General features: G+C 39.6%; 1 protein-coding gene across 1 annotated transcript in view; it reads right to left on the reverse strand.

Moving 5' to 3' along the window:
- Positions 1 to 3452: 3452 nt before the first annotated feature.
- The window catches only part of KCNB2 (potassium voltage-gated channel subfamily B member 2), a 356918-nt gene continuing 342000 nt past the window's right edge, over positions 3453 to 18370 (reverse strand). Inside the window, exon 2 of the mRNA XM_054595859.1 lies at positions 3453 to 5609. Within this exon, the coding sequence (XP_054451834.1) occupies positions 3453 to 5609 (2157 nt within the window). The remainder of the gene's footprint in view (positions 5610 to 18370) is intronic.

An 18370-nucleotide genomic window follows, 5' to 3' on the forward strand; every position in this document is an offset into this window, starting at 1 on the left:
ACTTTACATACATAAGGCTTTTTTTGCTATACAAATTCTAAGAGATAATAGTTGCATTGATGCCTTTCCTCAGCCTGTGTCTACATGTGAGACTGTTTTGACAAGAAATTAATGGAACAGACACTTGAACCTTATTCTTCTTGTTACCATACCTAGTGACATCAGGATAGTGGTTATCTTAATGCTTGTTTCAAAGCAGTTAGTTGTGCCAGAGTGGAGACATTTCTAGTGAAAATGTTTATAGACTTACTAGGTCAAGTCCAGGGATGTACTTAGTTTGTCACTCTTGTATTTGTGATCTAACCAATTACATTTATTTGTGCACCCATTTCTATCCTTTTAAGGTTGATCTCAGTCTTTGAGCTAAAACATTCTTGTGGCAATTTGCACTGGTTGTCAAAACAGCCCGAAGAATCAAAGATTATTATTTTGAGTTCATTCAAATGGTCTCTACTTGGCATTTGTCCCTGATCACTGACATAAGTACTGACGAGCGCACTTTTCCAGCAGCAGAAACCTTCAGCCCCTCAGGGAACCCATCTATGTTCCCCACACCTAGGCAGTGTTTCTCAAACTAGGGATACGTTTTCCAAAGGGAACAAAAGAGGTATTGGAAGTTAGGAGTATCAATCAATTTTACTAGTGGATAAGTAATATAAGACATGGTTTGTTTTATATTGAAACATATGCTATAGAGTGAAATGCAGCATTTCCATAAATTTTTAATGTAAAACATAAGATTTTAAAAGAACTCTGTGCTTGGTACATTCCCAGACTGTCCCAGGCATTCACGTTCATCTGTGTCAGGTGAGTTCGTTGACAAGGTTTAGGAAGCGCTGCCCAAGTTCATTCTGGGAGCCCTCAGTTCCCGAGCTGCCTCCCTGTAAAACACCAAAGTCAAAGTGTTTTGAGAGGAGCATTTTATTTTTTCCCTAGCTGAAGACCTTTGGCTTGGAGGGGCTAAGAATCAAAGGCTAGGCTTTCCACAGGATGTTCTTGACAATTATTTAAAACTTCAAAAATATTAAAGGGGAAAAAGTTTTTAGCAAGAAAATGCTTCCAGAGGGGAATGCCTAGGATTCCTAATGTAGGGAAGATTTCTAATATGAAGCATTCTGGAGCAGGGTTCTCAGGGGAAGGCCTAATGGACCATGAAAGGTAGACCTTAGTGAATTGTGAGGGCAGTAAGACACATCCACTTGTACAGACACATTTTAAAAATTTGTGATTCAACAAAATGGAGACATTAGAAAATAATTGCTTCTAGAGATTTGATATAAAAATGACTTGCATAACTTATTTGCTATTCCTCTAACAGCAGATATACCTGTTTGACTTGAAAAACTATATATATATATATATACATATATATATATAATTCATATATATATATATAATTCAAACACTTTAGATTTAAAAAAACTGACCAACATTTAGTTTTAGACTCTGAAATAAGTATGAGTGATGTAAATATCAATGATTAAGGATGATAAATTCTTAAAGGTTATGTTTTGAAACAAACATGAAAGTCATTAGGAAATTCTAAGCACACTAAAAAAAAAAAATGTTTAAAATCCTTCTTAGCAGTAGAGCTGCTTGGATTTCAAGTAGGATCAAGACTTGTTTTCTTATCTGAGATATAATGACCAGATTCTGTTAATAAAGAAATGTTATTCCTTAAGTTAGATTCTATATATTTGGGTTGTCTTTTTCCAGTGCTTTTTAAATTAAAAAAATAGAATAAAATTTAGAATATTTTCTTTCTTTAAACAAAAAGTTGTGCTTTAAATTTGGCCCAGAATTTTCCCATTTCCTTGTGTGTGCGTGTGCACACACACAAAATGCATTATGCTGAGGCAGAACTTGGGCGTTCCTGAGAAACCAACGAATTATATTAATTTGAAGGTTTAAAGGAGCTTGGGAGTAATTTTTTAATTGTCTTAGTTTTTACTGGGGCAAAACTGAGACCAAGAGGGGGTTTTTGAAGCACACTTCTGGCAGTTGCATATCTGGAGCCTGAGCTTTGGTTTCCTGTGAAGTGGATTCAAACAACTTGGGTCCTAGCCAAACTTAGCCAGCAAGGCAACCACCAACAAGGGCCTTCCTCCTCTGGATTCCGCTGTTCTCAGTAGAAAATTCTAGAAGAGGTTTCCACAAGGGTAATGCTGATCTCCCTTGGAGACGGAAACGTGGAGGGGTGTTCCAGTTCCTGTAATTACTGGTGGGTGCTGCTGGCATTTGTGACCCTTCCAAAGTGGCAGTGTGCCCTCCCCGCATTGGGAAATACTAGGTGGCCCATTCACAGGTCAGGGTGTTTTTTATGGTAATTCTTTTCCAAACCTAACTCTACCTATGAAGGGTGGGAGGTGGCACTCTCATTTAAATAGCTCTGCTTTTAGTTTGCTAATAGTCACTTTTTGGAATTCCCATGTGGCATATCTACATTTTATCTTTAGATCTTTAGATAGAAAGGATTATGTTGGGTTCAAGTGGAACATACAGTTATCTTTAGATGGCCAATATACAATTTTTTAGAAAAGAACCCCAAACTTAGCTCCAAATGTGGGGTGCCATTAAAAAAGAAGTTTAGCTGTATGATAGGACCTTTTCCATATTTTCAGGTTTTTAAAAAGATGCATTTTGGTAATACACAATGGCATGATATACAACTGGTTGGCAAAATTTCAAGCTTAAATTCCAAAAGTTTGATATCTGGTCATTAAATCTTTCTTATGTTCATGATTTATAAATAAAAGCACAAAAGCAGGAGCAGAAAAGAAAAATGTGCTCTGGGAATTATATCATAAGGAAATAAAAATACTATATTCCTTTCAACAAATGTACTTAGAAGAGCTTAATAACCCAAAGCAAGATATGGAAGATGGTTTAAGAAGAGGTTGCAAATTTGCAACAAGAAGTCTGTACAGCTCCTCCAGGCAGTAGCTATGAAGGAAGTACCTGTGTCTCAGAAACTTCTTTCCATAGGTTCTTGACACTTTTGCATCCCAGGCCCCAATATTGACAAAGTTAGGCATTTTGCAAGCTCAGAGCACCTTGCTCCTCATAATTATGAATGCATGCAATGACATTTCATCCTTTCATGTGCAAATTCTAAATTTCATTGTAACAGAAAAGTGGTAAGTGGAAAATTTGTCTACAATTTGAAATGAAAGGATCACAAATGTCAGACATTGCAGAATATTGGTTCCTAACAGAGCCTCTTTATTTGGTCACTGTTCCTCAGTCATTTTTGTTTGTTTGTTACAAAATGCAGTCTTGACTCTTTGTTTAAACAGTACTTAAACTAAACTGCTCATGCCATGCAAAAATAACATTTTATGCACTTATTTTTGGAAGGGGAGCTTCCCATGTTTTAGTTCACAGGCATTATTAACTGCATTTTTAAGAAACAAGTTTTTTTTTTTTTTTAATTTTATTGCTTTTGTAACTGGTCACATGCTGGTTTCACGTGTGGGACAATAACCTGTATCTCCAGGGTTGGAATGAATTTCTGGGGCAAACAAGTGGTTTTCCATCTTGCACCCTTCTTGACTATTGTCCTTTTTAACTTCAGCCACAGAATGGTAAATGTCTTGCCTACAGTTGTGACTTGTGTTCTGGGGAGAAGAAGAGCCCGCACAGGCCTCTTCTCTTAAAGGGTCTCTCCCATCACTAGGCTTTTCTGCAAAGCAGTTGGGGCTGGAGTCGGCCTGTATGTCCTGCCTAGTTCCTTGGAGCTCTAAGAAGTCATTGTCTTCCCCAGTATCCACTTCTGTGAAGCTCCTCCTCTCTCTTGATGAGAAAGGAAAGAGTTTCTGCTTAGGAAACCGAGGGACAGCCCCTCTGGAAGGACCCTGACAATGTGCTGAGACCTCAGTGCTTAGCAAGGGTCTATCTCTCTGTGAGGGGTTTTCTTCTAACAGGATGGTACTGATGAGCTGAGGGGTGGTGATGGGAAAGTCAGCTGCCATGACGGGCAGCGGCCTGGCTGTGCTGGGTGGGGTCTGTGGGGCACCGCCTCTGTTTTCCTTAAAATTCACTTTGAGCGACCTGGATTTCAGTGAGTGGCTGCCTTTCAGCGAGCTCTTCGGGCTCTCTGCGGCATTGTCAGACGGCACAGGGCCATGGAGCCCACTTTGGGAACTGCTGGCATCGAGGTTCCCAGTTATATCGACTGGGACATATTCTAGGGTGGCATCCCGGGCCGCAGGGCCTTTCTCTCTGGTGAGTGTTAGGAAAGGGGGCCCCCGGGCTCTTTGGTGCTCCTCTGTCCCTGTGAGGTCCGGGGGGAACTTCATCTGCAGGTGAGAAGCAGAGGGCGGTGGCAGAGGTGATCTCTCGGTCTCGGTGAAGTCGGTGGCACAGCTGGTGAAACTGTCAATGCTGGAGGTGCTTTTCATGTCCACGATGACCTCGGTCTGCGCAACAGCCAGCTGCTCCTGTGGGCAGACCACCTCCTCCATCTCGATCTCTTCTTCATAGACAGATGGCCTCTCGGGCTGTTCTTGGCTGTTCGCGTTGAGGTGAGAGTGAGGCTGTGTCTTGGTGATCTCATTGTACAGCATCTCCAGTTTCTGGGCACTCAGATGTTGTGGGCTAGAGGCAGAAGTGTTGTTCAGCTGCTCATGAGAGTCTTTTTGACTAACCTCCTGGTACTTATTTTCATAAGACTTGTTGGAGCTGGTTTCGGATAGAGCCTTCCTGGCCCACTTCCACCGGCTGGGAGACAGGTGATTATCGTCTGCCGAGTCCTTAGTTTTGGCCGGTTCTCCAGCCTTCTCCACAGCCACATCGATCAATTCCATACTTCGAGCGAAGGCGTCTTTTAAGTTCATAGAGACGATGCTTCCATTCCTTTTGGCTCGTTCAAGAGCCTCTCTCCTTTTAATTGCCTTCTCTTGACGTTTCTGCTCCTTGTAAAACTCAGAAAAATTGTTCACAATGATTGGGATGGGAAGGGCAATCACCAGGACACCTGCAATACAGCAGAGGCCGCCCACGATTTTCCCCAGTAACGTTTTTGGGTAGATGTCACCATAGCCTACAGTAGTCATGGTGATGGTAGCCCACCAAAACGATGCTGGGATACTGGTGAACTTTGTAGCATCTTCATCCTTCTCAGCAAAAAATACCAAGCTGGAAAATATCATTATCCCCATGGCCAGAAACAATATCAACAAGCCCAGCTCGTTGTAACTCCGTCTGAGGGTGAAACCCAGAGACTGCAGGCCCGTCGAGTGCCTGGCAAGTTTCAGGATCCTGAGAATCCGCATGATGCGGAAGATCTGAACCACACGCCTCACGTTCTGGAACTGCAGTACACTCTTGTTGGATTCCGTGAGGAAAATGGTGACGTAATATGGCAAGATGGCCAGCAAGTCAATGACATTGAGTGGACCTTTAAAGAACTTCCACTTATTTGGGGAGGATAGGAAGCGTAAAAGGTACTCCATGGTAAACCAAGCAATGCACACTGCCTCCACATGCGCCAGCTGGGGGTTGTCATTGGCTTGTCCGAATTCATCTGTTTCCTGAAGCTCTGGTAGGGTGTTGAGAGAGAGAGCAATGGTAGAGAGTACGATGAACAGGATAGACACGATGGCCAAGATCTGGAAAAGAGAAGAAAGCCCAAGTGAGCAAATCCTCTTGGTTACTTAGGCAGCTAGGAGACATGGATTTATCATTTGTTAATGGATGTGGATTGCTCAAAGATATTCTAAGAAGGTAACTTTACAATAATTCCCTAACTAATAGCAATACATTCACTTTTTATGAGTTCATTTCACTCAGAAGCCTAATGTAGTATATACATTTAAATTCTAGGGCCTACATGATTTGAAAAAAAAAATCCATTTTTCCTTTCCTTGACCATTGTTCATAGGCACATTTCTAGGAATAACCACCACTTGGAATAGTTTTGGTGGAGTAATCATCTCTCCTGTCTAAGTTATGGGAATTTTTCTCTCTTAACCCCCTGGTTTGTGTTTTCTTAAGTGAATTGCATTACATGCATCATAAGCTAGAGGGATTCATGTTTCCAAGAAGTTTTATTCTACAACTAAAAACACGAATGCTGACCTACACACAGAGAGATAATAATGGCACTTGGGACAAGAGTGTTTGTCTCAGAACAAATACTACTTATGCTACTTATGTGGTTAGCACTGAAGGGAAAACTGATTCAGGAAAGCCTTCATCCTGGGATACGTGGGCTCTGGGGAGCCTCATGTCGGGAAGGGAGATTATGAGCCAACTTCATTCAGTCCAGAAAGGTTTCATGAAGAAGAGCTTGAAGACTGTCCATGGTGATCTGGGTGTGGAGCTGACACTGTAGGCAGGGGAGCCAGAAACCATATGTGGAAGGAAGAATGAAGGTTCAAGGATATGGAAGATGAGGGTCCAGTGACTGGATTTTACAGTCAGACATTCCCAGCTCAGAGCCTGACCTTATTGTTTACTGTGTAACCTTGGGCAAGTTATTTAACCTCTCTGGATTTCAGTTTCCAAATTTGTCAAATGAAGCCAACATAGTTATTTCATGGTTGTTGTGAAAGTTCTTCCTATAGACTGAAATGAACAGAACTTTGGTTTTGAAAGATAAAGGCTAAGAACAAATATGTGGGAAATCTGTAAAACCATATAAGGTTCAGACAGCCCAAGCTGGAGTTCTTCAGCGGAGCCCAGTGTTCCAAGTTGATAAAGCATGGCATGGAGATTAAGGTTGGAAGGCAGTGGAAGGAAGCACTTATTTGCTTAATGAAAACATTATGTACCTAGAGCACACAATTCTTGGAGAAGAAGGAAGCCTGACACCAACCTTACCTAGTCATGTCTGGCCTGGTTTTATCTGACCTTTGCCAAAGACCTTGGGAGGTGTCACTGGTCTCGGTTATCATTTGTACCTCTGACAGTGACTGCTTTAAGATTCAGCATCTAGTACACACTTCAAAAGACAATGATTAAACATCCTGAGGCTACACAGATCAGTAAACATCAGACTGTGAAAAAAATTAGTTTATCTCTAACTGACATTAGGACTTCTGAACTTTTCTTCTTTTCCCTCTTCTCTATCCTTCTAAATATCTTTCCTTCTGGGCCATTCTTATTACCTTCCCCTTTTCTCCTCTTATGTCTTCTTTATAGCTTTATTTTTTTCTTCCAGCTCCTAACTTTCTTTTTAAATTGCTATAAAGTAAAACCATGGCATAATATATTTCAGAATGTGTTGCAGATATTAAATAAAGATTTATGGTTCCTTAAGTTAAAGAACAGTATTTAATTATTAGTTCTTTTATATTTTATTCTCAAACAAAACTAAGTACTATTTACTTGAGCATACTTCAGAGTTTCCTTTAAAAATGCAGATCAACACATTACAATAAAGATTCTCTTCACCTATCTTAGGAGACTGTGAAGGTTTAGGTAAACCCATAGACAATGGGCTCGGAGGTTTATTAAAGGCAAGAACGGAATGCTCACCTTGAATCTCTACCCTCAGGAGCCAATGGCAAGGTGACATTTACAATATTCTGTCCCTGAGATCATCTGTAGGAAGCACTGATCAGCTCCCATCCATTCTCTAAGCTCTTACCATAAAGGACTAGATCCCTCTTTATTTTCTAGGAGGTCACATTGTTGCTAATATGCCTTTGGGTATTTTAAGTACTGGGATGACTGTCATCATTCTTGTACTGATAATCAGTTTTCTAGATTTTCGATACCTTCTTATCTGTTCACCTGCCCATTTTGGATTCATTTTACTGATGTTTATCACAGAAGAAAAATAGAAATACAAATGAAACCATCTATTACCTTTCAACCTTTTGGACAACAAACAAAGTGGACGGTCCAAGGTGGACGTTCAGATTCCCTTGACTCCACAATTAGAGCTAGATTGCAGGTGATTTTACTTTGGTAGCTCATATTGGGAAATAATGAAGCATTGTATTATTAATGCAGTCTGTGGTCTAGTTGATGGCAACTTCACAAATATGGATGCCTTCAACACCTGAAAATATACTGGAGTACATTCTTGAAGAAAAAGAATTGTTAAAGAAAAAAAAAATAAACCAAACACTACAGACCTTAGGGACCCCACATTCATGTCAAAGAACCATAAGGTATTGAAGTGCATTACTTTCTGTCTCATGTTCACATTCAATCTGTCAAAATCCATTTGCTCCCAATGTAAAGAAATGGCTTATTTTAAATATCTTGGGAAACTTGTAGTTCTTCCAGAAAGACAACTCCTTAGACAGATTTTTCAATATACACCAAGGATGATATGTGATGCAATAAGCCAAATACAAGTTTACTGTCTTATTGTAGTTTTTTAACCCAATAAATATAACAAATGTGAATTTTTGCTCTAACCTACAGGATACACTTTCAAACATGGAGATTTTCTTTAGTATAGCAAGCCCTATGGTATTTAGGTATTTCTTCATTTATCATAACTGTGCAGGACTTAGGTTTTTAATACTGTTACCTCCAACAATTGGCCTATAGAGCTGGTGGTTTCTCTAGTTCTAGCACATAGACTTGTGTTTTTACATAGCAAATGAAGCAGACATTCCAAGCAACTCTGTGTGATGCTGGTCAACCCCATTGGCAATCTGGATTAGATCATCTCCAAGGTTACTTCACCTCCAACGTTTGGTGATCCTCTTTCCAAACTAAAACATCTTGCTAATTCCACTCATGTCTGCAAACCAAACCAAGGACAAGTTATACCTAGTCCTGTCACTAAGATTGAATTGCCAAAATAAAATTTCGTTGCTTAAGAAATTCAAATGGGGATTTTCAAGATGGTGGAGGAGTAAGTGGAAATGACACTAACTTCCTCCCAGGACCAACCTGGAAATACAACTAAATAGTGGAGAAATCACCTGGAACAAACAATTGAACAACAGCAAGAGAGGAACCTTGTAACCTCGGAGAAAGGAGAATCGGCTTTAGTGCAATCTAACCAGTAAGGAGTGTGGTAGAGACTCGAGAAGGTGGGTGGGGTGCCCATGGGTGGCAGCACCAGAAGGATACTGAAAAGGCCAGTTGGATCCCCCTGAGAAGACTGGGGTCTAAACCAAAAGTGGGGACCTCTAGCCCACAACACCAGAGCCCAAAAAGTACAGAGAAAACAACCAGCAGCGAAAAGCGGCAAGGTTTCTCTCTGCCAGAAATGGGCAGCTGGAGATGCAAATAAGTGTTAAAGGGCCAATGAATAAATTTTTATTTGCAGCCACTTACCCTGATCTCTGGCAAATGTGGGGGCAGAGTGGGCTAGAGACCCTGAAGAGACTGGGGACGGAGGCTTTGGGGAGAGAAATGATAGAGTAGCCAGCAGGATCCCAGTGTGGACTCCTCCACCATAGGACAGCAGCGGGAGAGGACCCAATAACCCTACCCCCAGGAGTGACTCTGCCCTGCCCTGAGCTGTCTAAGGCCACCTGCTGTGTGTAGAGTGACTAGATTAATAGCTGAAGGAGACAACCACAAACAGTAGATTCCTGGAAGTCTCAAACAGACTGACTAAGTCCAGACAGGAACAATGTATGACATCATCAGAGGCAGATCCAGAAAGTAAAAACAGCGGTCTCCTACCATAGAAGTTCACACCACAAAGTCAGGAAGTCAAGACAGATCAATTTAAGAAGCAGGAGCAAAAACAAAGAGTCTCACAAATAATGGGAAGACAAAGAAATACCCCCCAATTGAAGGGAAAGGAGGAATCCCCACAAAGAGAACTAAATGAAATAGTGGTAAATAAACTATCAGATATTGAGTTCCAAACAATGGTTCTAAGGAAGCTCAATGAGCTCAGTGAGCTCAGAGAGAATTACCGAAAGCTAAAGAGAAACTACGAAGACTTACTGCAAATTATATCAGCATGAAAAAGGACATAGAAACTATCAATGAGACAAGAGGAAATGAAGAATACAATTTCTGAATTGAAGAACACAGTAGAAGGAATCAAAAGAAGCCTAGATGAGGCTGAGGATCGAATTGGTGAGCTGGAGGACAAGGTAGAAAAGAGCTCCCAGAAAGAGCAAGGAAATGAAAAAAGACTCAAAAAGAATGAAGAAGTGTTGAGGAAAATACAAGACAACCTGAAAAGTAATAATATCTGTATAGTAGGGATACCAGAAGGAGAAGAAGAGGAGCAAGGGATAGAGAACTTGTTTGAAAAAGTCATGATGGAAAACTTCCGATGGGAGGAGAGAAAAAGTCACACAAGCCCAGGAAGCAGAGAAGGTCCCATTCAAGAGGAACCCAATGAGGCCCACTCTAAGACACATCATCATTAAATGGTAAATATCAAAGACAAACAGAGAATCCTAAAGCAAGCAGGGGAGAAAGAGGTAGTAACATATAAGGGAGCCCCAATATGGCTTGCAGCTGACTTCTCAACAGAAACACTGCAAGCCAGAAGGCAATGGCAAGAAATAGTCCAAGTAATGAAAAGCAAAGGTCTGCGACCAAGACTGCTTTACCCAGCAAAGCTCTCAATTAAAATGGAAGGTGAAATGAGGAGTTTCCCAGACAAAAGAAGCCTAAAAGAATACATCTCCACCAAACCAGTATTGCAAGAGATGATAAAGGGACTGCTTTAAGAAGATGAAGAAAAAGTCTATGAACACACTTCCTTTCAGAGTTGCCAATACGTGATATTACCAATATTTTTAATACATGTTAATCTGATGGTGACAATGATGTTATTTTAATTGTTCCTTTACTATTTGTTGAAACTAAACCTGTTTTTCTATATTTCTTGCCTATTTCTATTATTTTTTAAAAAGCTTTAAATGACTTTTTGGTATTCTTTATCTATGTATTGATTAAAGGTTTGTAGAACTTTTTTCCCTAAAAACAAACAAACAAACAAAAAAACCCTATTAACCATGTTTTAGATGTGTTGCAAATACTTTCCTATTCTATTCCTTTCCTTTAACTTTTTTTACATGTATATTACTATATAGTCTTAAATGTTTAATAGAGTCATATTGTTAATATTTACTTTATAACTTCTGGATTTGAATATTTTACTTCAGATCATGAAAAATATTAGTTCTATTTTCTTCTATAATTCCTTAGATTCTACATATTGATTTTTAACTCACCTGAATATTTGTTGTATAATGTGTGAAATAGGGCTCTATATTTGTTTTATTTCAAGTAATAGTGGTCCACGCACCTTATTCATTGAATAAGCCTTATTTTACCCATTGATTTGAAATATCAACTTAATCATATATTATATTATTAGATATATACATTTGTCTCTAGAATGCTCATTATATTTCATTGATCTAATTGATTATTCCTGTGCTGCTGTTATTATGGTTTGATTGCTGAGACTTTATAATGGTTTTAATTTTTTAAAAATATTTTATAATTAACTTTGACATTTAAAAAATAAATAAAATCAATCTGCATTTAAGAAAGAAAGAAAGAATAAAAGAAAGAGAGACAGAGGTGGAACTCCTACCTTTTACTACAACATGGATGGAACTGGAGACTATTAAGCTAAGTGAAATAAGCCAGTTGATGAAAGACAAATACCATATGATCTCACCTATAAGTGGACTCTATTCAACAAAACGAGCTAACGAACAAAATAAACCACAGGCACGGAAACATGGAGCAGACTGAAAGTGACCAGAGGGGAAGGGGAAAGAGGACACTGGTGGAAAGAAGGGGAAGGGACTAGACAAAGAACATGTATGAATGACCCATGGACATGGACAACAGAGTGGGAATTAACTGTGGGAGCAGGCGGTGGGGGTGGGATGGGTGGGAGGGGTAAAAGGGTAAAAATTGAGACAATGTAATAGAATAAATATGATTTATAAATATAAAAAAAAGAAATTCAAATGGGAAGGCTTTGAAAAATATTGCACTGTGTGTGTTCCAAGCAATTAGTTACTGGGAATAGACATTATTTCCGGATGAAATTTTTCTTCCCTTTTTAATTGTCTGGATAACGGTTGAAGTTCTTCTCTTAGACTCATACATTCCCAATCACGTGGGGTTAAGAATGGGGCCCCCAGCATTTACATTAAGAGGTACCAAAAATTTGTTGCATTGATTTCTGTTTGTGACAGGAAGTCAGGCAGTAGAAGACTTGCCTCAATTTATCAACTCAGTCTTATTTCCTTTAAAGATAATGGGTATTTTGTGGTGGAAAGAATGCAGGACAAGGAATTAAAACACATACTCCCCATCACTGACCACTAGGACCAGCTAGCTCCCACTTCAAGCCTCAGTGACTGCATCCTCAAAACGAGGTGCCTCACACTTGCCTTCTCCAAGGTTGTTAGGGATCAAACCAGATCCTGCATGTGAGGCATCCTATTATATGAAAGGTAGGATGAGCCTAAGAATGGCTGGGAATGTGTCTGAAAAAGACTTTGGCCATAACTAGGATAAAGAACACAAACTGTTTCTTCCCCACTGAAAAACAATTGCAAACCTCTTTAATGTTCATATTTTCAACACGTTCAAACATTCTCTCATCTAAGCAGTGGTTTCTATATCAAACCCAGATGACTGTAGCTTTTTTACCTTAGTTTGGAACAACCTAGTTTGCCAATAGTATTTAAGAGCTGGACTGAGGTAGGGGGTGGGAGGGTTTGAAATGGTTGAAGGAGGTCAAAGGGCACAAACTTTCAGGTATAAAATAAATAAGTCCTTGGGATATAATGTACAACATGGTCACTAGAGTTAACAATACTGTGTTATATATTTGAAAATTGCTAAGAGAGTAGGCCTTAGAAATTCTCAAGAAAAAAATTGTTAACTATGTGTGGTAATGGATGTTAACTTATTGTGGTGATTATTTGACAACATGTACAGGTATGAAATCTGAAAAGTAATACAATGTTATACGTCAATAATATCTCAATTAAAAAAAGTTTTCCGAGGACAAATGAGATTCCGTGCTTAAGAACCCTCAGCTGATTTGCATAACAGGACACATGTGAAGAATGACTGTCACTGAAATGTTCAGTTGACTTTTAATTATTCTGGCCCTATGGGCAACAGGAACCCAGGAGTTCAGTTCTCCCCTCTCTCCACTTGTGGTCTGTTGAATGAGGGGTTTGCATAGTCATCCACACAGAAGTTAATTCAGCCCTAAACCTGCATAATGCCTTTCATTTGGGGGTGTGTGTGAAGCAACCCTGTTCTACACATTACCAAATTCTTCTTTTGGTTTTTTATTCTCACATACAAAAAGAGTTCTTTGAGAGGAGAGTTTCTGCTTATCTTATGACTAAAGATAGTGCTTTGATATTTTCTCAGTATGTCCCAAAACAAGCTTTGTTTCACTACCCATTATATATTTCTGTATTTGAAAGGATTCAATTTTAGGAAACAACTCATTAGGCAGAGGCTGGTGAAGAGAACTTCAATATTCATAGTAATCCTGCAAGAAGGGAGCAACAGAGGCATGGAGAGACCCTTAATCTTACACCCACTCCAATGACGAGGCAACGTCTTTCTAGTTAATTTGCTCTTACGGAAGTCTTTGGAAGCCTTGCATAAGAGAGCAAAGAAACACAGATCAGGTCAGCTTGGAGGAGCACGAAGTCACTGCCTCTGCCAGCCTCTGAAGGGCAGGGGCTATGGCTTGCCTCTCTGCGGATTGCTTAGACCCTCTCCCCAGAACACACCATAAGTGCTTAGACTCTTCTCTTCAGTGCATGAGTGATAGATCTGGGGGGAAGGACACAAGCAGAGGATGCGTGGAGTGCATCCTTTGAACAGAATTTCATTTAACTTGATACCTAGACCATAAAAAATCATAGGGCACTCAAGGTAGAAGAAATCTTTGAAATACTCCATTTCTTATTTTATAGATACAGAAAAGAATCTTTAGGGAGTCTAATAAGTGCTTAGAGAGGGAGGTGGTCATAATATGGGACTTAGCTTTTCTGGGACTCAGTATTCCCATCTAGATAATGTGGACAATTAATACTATATAGCATTATATTGAGGACTGCGATAATTAATTTTATGCACCAACTTGCCTAGGTGGTGGTGCCCAATTGTTTGATCAAACACCAGTCTAGGTGTTTGTGAAATATACCTGTGAAGGTATATTTTAGATGTAATTAACATTTAAATCAGTAGACTTCGAGTAAAGCAGTCCAAAACACAAGTAAGCCTCATGGAATAGTAGAAGGTCTTAAGAATGTAGACAGGTTTCTCAAAGAAGAAGCAGTTCTGCCTCAGGACTGCAACAGAGAAACTCTGAGTTTGCAGCCTGACTGGCTGGCTCTGTGGATTTCAGACTATAGATTATTACAACATCAATTCTTACCTAAACTCCCAGCTTGCTGCCTTGCCCTGTGTATTTCAGACTTGCCAGCCCTCACAATTGCATGGGCCAACTCCTTGGTGTCTGTCTCTCTCTCTCCTGTATACTCTATTTGTCTGTCTGTCTATCTATCTATCTATCTATCTATCTATCTATCTATCTATCTACCTACCTATTTTATGTATGTGTACATGTGTATATATTATATATTCTATTGATTCTATTTCTCCAGGTAACTCTAATATAAGAACAAATAAGATAAAAACACATGTTAGCACTTTGCAAGCTATAAAGTGCTAAAAATGTTAATTATTAACTTATTTGAGAACTTCCCAACTCATACATCTATTCCTATTGGGCTATAAGAAGAATCCAGTTCCTTATTCTGTGTGATCCCAATGCTTAGATGGTGGTTGTTTCAACATCCTACATTCATGTGCATGGCGTTATTAGGAGGGCCATAAGGAGAGATGGTTCTCTTACTTGGTGCATACTTGGTGCAAATGCATTGAGAAGAATCCAAGTTGGGCTTCTCTTAACAGCTGCCTACCTTCTAAGATGCTGCGTCTTCTATTTAGCTGAGCTGAAGTGAAGGTGAGAAAAAGGAAAATAAAGATCAACACATACTACTTTCTAAAGCCATACATAAATGGATAACTTATGTTAATTATATGCCATCTGGATCCATTCCCAATGGAGTGCGGGGAATCAGTAACTGATTCTGATTTTGAGACCCTTGTAAAGACTCTTTTAGTTCCATGTGTTTTTCAGATAGTTTCATCATTTTACTCCTTCCTCATTGCTCACTCTTGGTGGTTGAATTGGCTTGAATTTCCCCTCCAGCTAGGCTGGGACCCTCGCTATTTCCTGGGCACGTTGCTCCTCATTCTCCTTTGCCCCATGAGTTTCTACCTCCTCCACTGTCCTCTATCTGCCCACATCCTGCCACTTCCCATGCAGCCCTCCCTGGGCCTCCAGATCACATGGTGGCTTGTCCCCTCTGGATGCTTGTGGTCTTTATTTCCTGGGTTGACCAAGTGCACAGAAGGTGTCATTGATACTTCTTGCGGTTACTAGAACACACATGGTCTCCTTTGGCAGCCTTGCTTGTGTTTAGCTTCCTCCATGCAGGACTGCCAGAGTTAGGAAATAAAAATACAGATGCCCAGTTATATTTGAATCAATTTTTTTTTACAGGACAAGTGTATAGTAAAAAAAAATATTTGCTATTCATATGAAATTCATCAGGCATTCTGTATTTGATCTGGCAACTTTAGCTCCATGACATGTTGATCGAGGGGACAATGCCTGCTCCAGGCTGGCCCAGGAAGATTCTCATCCTCCTGGAAATCTGCAGTTTCAACTCAGAGACCTGGAGTTTTGGAGTTGCTGGGATGGGGTCACATTAACAGCAGGGTTCCAGAAAGGAGGGACACGCTCACATTGTGAGGGGGTCTCAGTTTCTGCCTGAATAGTACTTCCCAATATGTTGTCTCTTACTTCCCCCCTTTTAGCTTAAGTTGGCCAGAGTTTTGATCAGTTCTGTTTTATCCATAAAACCTTACAACTTTCTCAAATAATAATTTGACGATTTTATATAATTTTGTTTCTCAAACAGGATCCTAGAATTATGGAAGGTAATGACTACATCTCTTCTATAAAATTTCTTACAGTGCCTCACACAGAGCAGGCACTTCATGAATCTACTTTGAATAAACAAACAACCCCCAAAGAAGGGAGAAGTCCACAAACCTGTAGAAAATGAGAATGGACCTTGAAGAATCCAAGTATTTTTTAATCACCCAAGAAAAATAAGACAGGGTTTTAGTCATTTTCTGATGCTTCCAAATGGCCCAAAGTTAGCCTAAGAGGTTTAACCACTAATAGAATTTTTTAACAATAGAAATTCATATTATAAATTGCCCATTCTGTGATAACAGACCAGTGACATAATCTTTTCAAGTCCAGTCCAGTAACATAATCTTTTCCAAGGTTTAAGCTCTATACTTTTTCTTAATCCTTTTTTCCCCTTATGTTGAGAAGATTGCTTTTTTTTCTTTTTACTTTTTTTTTTTTTTTTTTTTTTTTGAGACTCTTGCTTTTGACTGCTTATCAGCCTGGGGCTTTACCCTCACAAAAGGGTATATTTTCTTAAGGAAAAGTGCTGTAGTCCTGACTGGGTGACTCAGTTTGTTAGAGCATTGTCTCATACAATGAAAGGCTGTGGGTTCAATTCCCCATCAGGGAACATACCTAGGCTGGGAGTTCAATCCCTGGGGAATATATGAGAGGCAACCGACTGATGTTTCTCTTTCTCTCTCTGCGCCGCCCCCCCCTGCCCACTTCCTCTCTCTCTAAAATCAATGGATATCCTCAAGTGAGGATAGGAAGGAAGGAAGGATGGAAGGAAATTGCTGTGTTCATTCTATATCACTTTTGTTTTTTTGCTGAGTATGATTTGGAACCTGTAGTTAATCCAACCAGAGAAGGAAGTGGTATTTCCATGTATAGATCTTGAGTCTGGGTAGACTCAAGTTTGTTCAGTAAAATGTGAAACCCCTGAAAATAATTAATAGTGTAGGTTATCTATTTAAAATGACTTACATGCATGTGCACATTCACACACAAGAATACATATAATTCATACATCACTGTTTCATGTAGCCAGAAGTAAATAGAGCACTACAGAAAAGGAATAAAACACATCATTAAAGTATAAACTTAAGAATGTTGCATATTCCATTTAATATTTATTTACAAGAATAATTTGTTAAAAATACCTTGTCTATATAAATACACATCTTAGATTTGTGCAGACCTGGAACAAAAGAAGCTTCCCTCCCTTTTTTTCTTCTTATCAATTTTCTAGTTCTTTCAAAAGATAGCTCATGAGAACCTCAGGGAGAAAAAGATTTTGAAAACTTAGTGTTTTGAACACTATAGTATTTACAGGTTTATCCAGATTCCATAACAGTCTTCCTTTTCCTCTTGGAAAAATATTTTCTTTGCTCTAAGGAGAATCTGAATCATACATCTTTTTGAGAGGGAGGCCTTAAAGGCTCCGTAGAAATTTCCACACAGAAAAGGGGATCAAGGCTGAGAGGACAGGTGGCCAAGGGCTTCAAAGCCCAAAACATGGTTTGCTCAGAAAGTTCCAAGTAATTTTGCATGACTGGGACATCTATAAGGAGACATGGCATGGAGAATCCATGGTGATTCCAGGGTTAACTCCAGGAAGTACCAAGAGAAAGAAAAGAACATGAAGGATGCACCCATTGTTTGTGCAGTGCACAACTTTCACATCCTTGCGACATCCCTGATTTCAAGGAGTTGAATAGCTTGGTGTGATTGGATGCAGGTGGAGGCAGAAATGTGAGTGTGGTTGGGGCCCTTCTGGGAAATTAAGAAATGGTCAAATTCTGAAGAATGCTCAATGCATTGATAATGAAGAGTTTGGTGGACTTTCTTTCAAAGACCAGTTTTCCCAAAATGTGGTCCTCAGATTTGCAGCATCGATTTATGTGGTAACTTGTTAGAAATGCAAATTCTCAGGCCCTGCTCTGATGTACTGAGTCAGCAACCCTGAGGAGGGGTCCAGCAATCTGTGTTTTAACAAGTCCTTCAGGTGACTTCAGTGCTTGCTAAAACTGGAGGAGTAAAAGCGACCAACGGATTTTAAGCAAGGGAATGGCCTGCTCAGATCTGCGTTTTGGAAAGATCACTAACTGCAATGTGCGGGACTGATTGGGGTAGGGGTGCAATGGAAGACAAGAGATATTACTACTGCAATGGCAGTAAAAAGGGGAATAGGTTATAAAAATATTTTTGAGGTGGAATCTCAACATTACTCGGTATGGAGATGGAGAGTCCAGGATCTCTCACGTTTGTGACTAAGTTTACCAGGGAGATTAAGTAGATCTCACATATCTCCATTGCTATCTCATTCAGCTAGAAAACCCAAAGTGATCCTTGACTTGCATCATAATTCATCTCTGAGAGTAATATTTCCTCATGTTATAGATATTCTAATAAGAACTTTAGGTTTTGAAATAG

Source organism: Pteronotus mesoamericanus, unplaced genomic scaffold (assembly GCF_021234165.1).
Source record: "Pteronotus mesoamericanus isolate MK-2021 breed Mesoamerican mustached bat unplaced genomic scaffold, CSHL_Meso_final scaffold_54, whole genome shotgun sequence".
NCBI lineage: Eukaryota > Metazoa > Chordata > Mammalia > Chiroptera > Mormoopidae > Pteronotus > Pteronotus mesoamericanus.